The 2,061-nt window shown below is 47.5% G+C and overlaps 1 protein-coding gene across 1 annotated transcript; it reads left to right on the top strand.

Annotated features, from left to right (window-relative positions):
* Positions 1–882: 882 nt before the first annotated feature.
* On the top strand, positions 883–1,346 carry LOC124371158 (histone H2A). The gene has a single exon (XM_046829471.1). It carries the CDS (start codon positions 903–905, stop codon positions 1,275–1,277), a length of 375 nt encoding a protein of 124 aa, XP_046685427.1. The 5' UTR covers positions 883–902; the 3' UTR covers positions 1,278–1,346.
* The last annotated feature ends 715 nt before the right edge of the window (positions 1,347–2,061 follow it).

Consider the following 2,061-nt stretch of genomic DNA (forward strand, 5'->3'; position numbering starts at 1 on the left):
GTCGCTCCGAGAGTGCAGCTGTCCCTGTACGCGGACGATGCGCTCCTCACGGCCACGTCTGCCAACCTGAGGATGGCTGGATTCTACATCCAGCGGCAGCTGCACCTACTGGAGCCCTGGTTGACCAAGTGGAGGATTAAGGTCAACGTTGACAAATGTGAAGCCATAAACTTCACGAGGACAAGGAGACAAGCGGACGGCCGTCACCTGACACTCAACGGTGGCGACATACCATGGAAGACGTCAGTCAAGTACCTGGGGGTACTTCTGGACTCCAAGCTGACCTTCACTCCCCACGTCAAGAGGATCTGCGGTCAAGCAAGGAAGGGCATCGGCAGCATCGGCCCCCTGCTCAACTCCACGAAGCTACCGACCAGGACGAAAGTCCTGCTCTACACGGCTCTGATACGACCAGTGCTCACTTATGCGGCCCCAGCATGGTACAACCTCACCTGCAAGACCGCTCGGAGGCAGCTGCTCGCTGTCCAGAGCGTTTGTCTCCGGCGGGCCACTGGGTCGCCCTGGTTCGTGAGGAACACCGTGGTCAGGGCTTCGTCCAACGTTCCTACCATCAGGAGCTTCGTGGAAGGCCTGACATCGAGCCTCGAAGAAGCAGCAGATTCCTCTCCGTGGGATCACATCCGTGAGCTTCGAGCCCAGGAGGTCCCCCAACTGCGTCTTCCAATGGACGACTGACGACATAGAACGACTACGACTACAACACGACATTCACCCCACTGACAGGTAGCGAAGGCTACTAGGGCTTCGACCCTTGCGACACAAGGTAAAAGCCTAACCGGCAGAGGCCTTGAGAGAAGTGGGGGATCCACCCCCCCACAGTCACAGCGACCTGACCTGACCACGGCTTCTATCTGTATCCCCGCAACCGAGTACAGCGCAACATGTCAGGACGAGGCAAAGGCGGTAAAGTGAAGGGAAAGGCAAAGTCCCGCTCGTCCAGGGCCGGTCTTCAGTTCCCGGTCGGCAGGATCCACCGTCTGCTCCGCAAGGGCAACTACGCCGAGCGAGTGGGTGCCGGAGCTCCGGTCTACCTGGCCGCCGTCATGGAGTATCTCGCCGCCGAGGTTCTCGAGTTGGCCGGTAACGCGGCCCGTGACAACAAGAAGACCAGGATCATTCCCCGTCACCTTCAGCTGGCCATCAGGAATGACGAGGAGCTGAACAAGCTCCTGTCCGGTGTCACCATCGCCCAGGGAGGTGTACTGCCCAACATCCAGGCCGTGCTCCTGCCCAAGAAGACCGAGAAGAAGGCCTAAGTCGCCCGCCAACGCGCGACACAAAGCCGCCCGCCCGGCTCCCACAAACGGCCTTTTTAAAGGCCACCACAATATCACTCGTTTTCACAGTTTACGACTTTAATAATCCTATTTCTCACTCTTGTCGTATATTTCCGACATGTATCTAGTAATTACTATGCTAATTATTAGTAAAACTGTCATTATATACCATCACAAATTACATAAAAATTTAATAATGTACACGAATATATAACACTTTTTGCGACAAAAATTGATTGATGTTATCGAATAATAACAGTTCATATTCAAATACTAAACAGTGTGCGTCAATTTATATCTATTTATAACTAATTACTGGTCTTCAAAATATATATATATTATATATTTATTTATATTAATAATTAACACATTTTACTGTACACTTTAGTTAGTTGTTTTCACTCTAATTAACCGTATAAAATAAAATATCACTTCTCTTTATTGTCTATTATACAATCTTAACTTAAATTCACCGTCTTTGTCATTTTAAATTAGTTTTAAACACGAAATCTAAACCTTTTCTCTCTAATTTAGTCGTTTTAAACAGCATATTTCTGTGGCTAGAAAACCAATCACTTGTACATTGATTTATTATTAAACTTTTTCTTTTATTTTGTTACAGTAATCGTTTACATTATCATCAATTTTATTTGCAAATATCATTTATATTTATATATTAATCCTACTTACTACAGCGAATTCACTGTAGTGTTTACAAATTACAACTGTTTGCTATTGTTCTTTCGGTATTATTATAAAGAGC

Source organism: Homalodisca vitripennis, unplaced genomic scaffold, assembly GCF_021130785.1.
Source record: "Homalodisca vitripennis isolate AUS2020 unplaced genomic scaffold, UT_GWSS_2.1 ScUCBcl_1001;HRSCAF=4058, whole genome shotgun sequence".
NCBI classification, from domain to species: Eukaryota; Metazoa; Arthropoda; class Insecta; order Hemiptera; family Cicadellidae; genus Homalodisca; species Homalodisca vitripennis.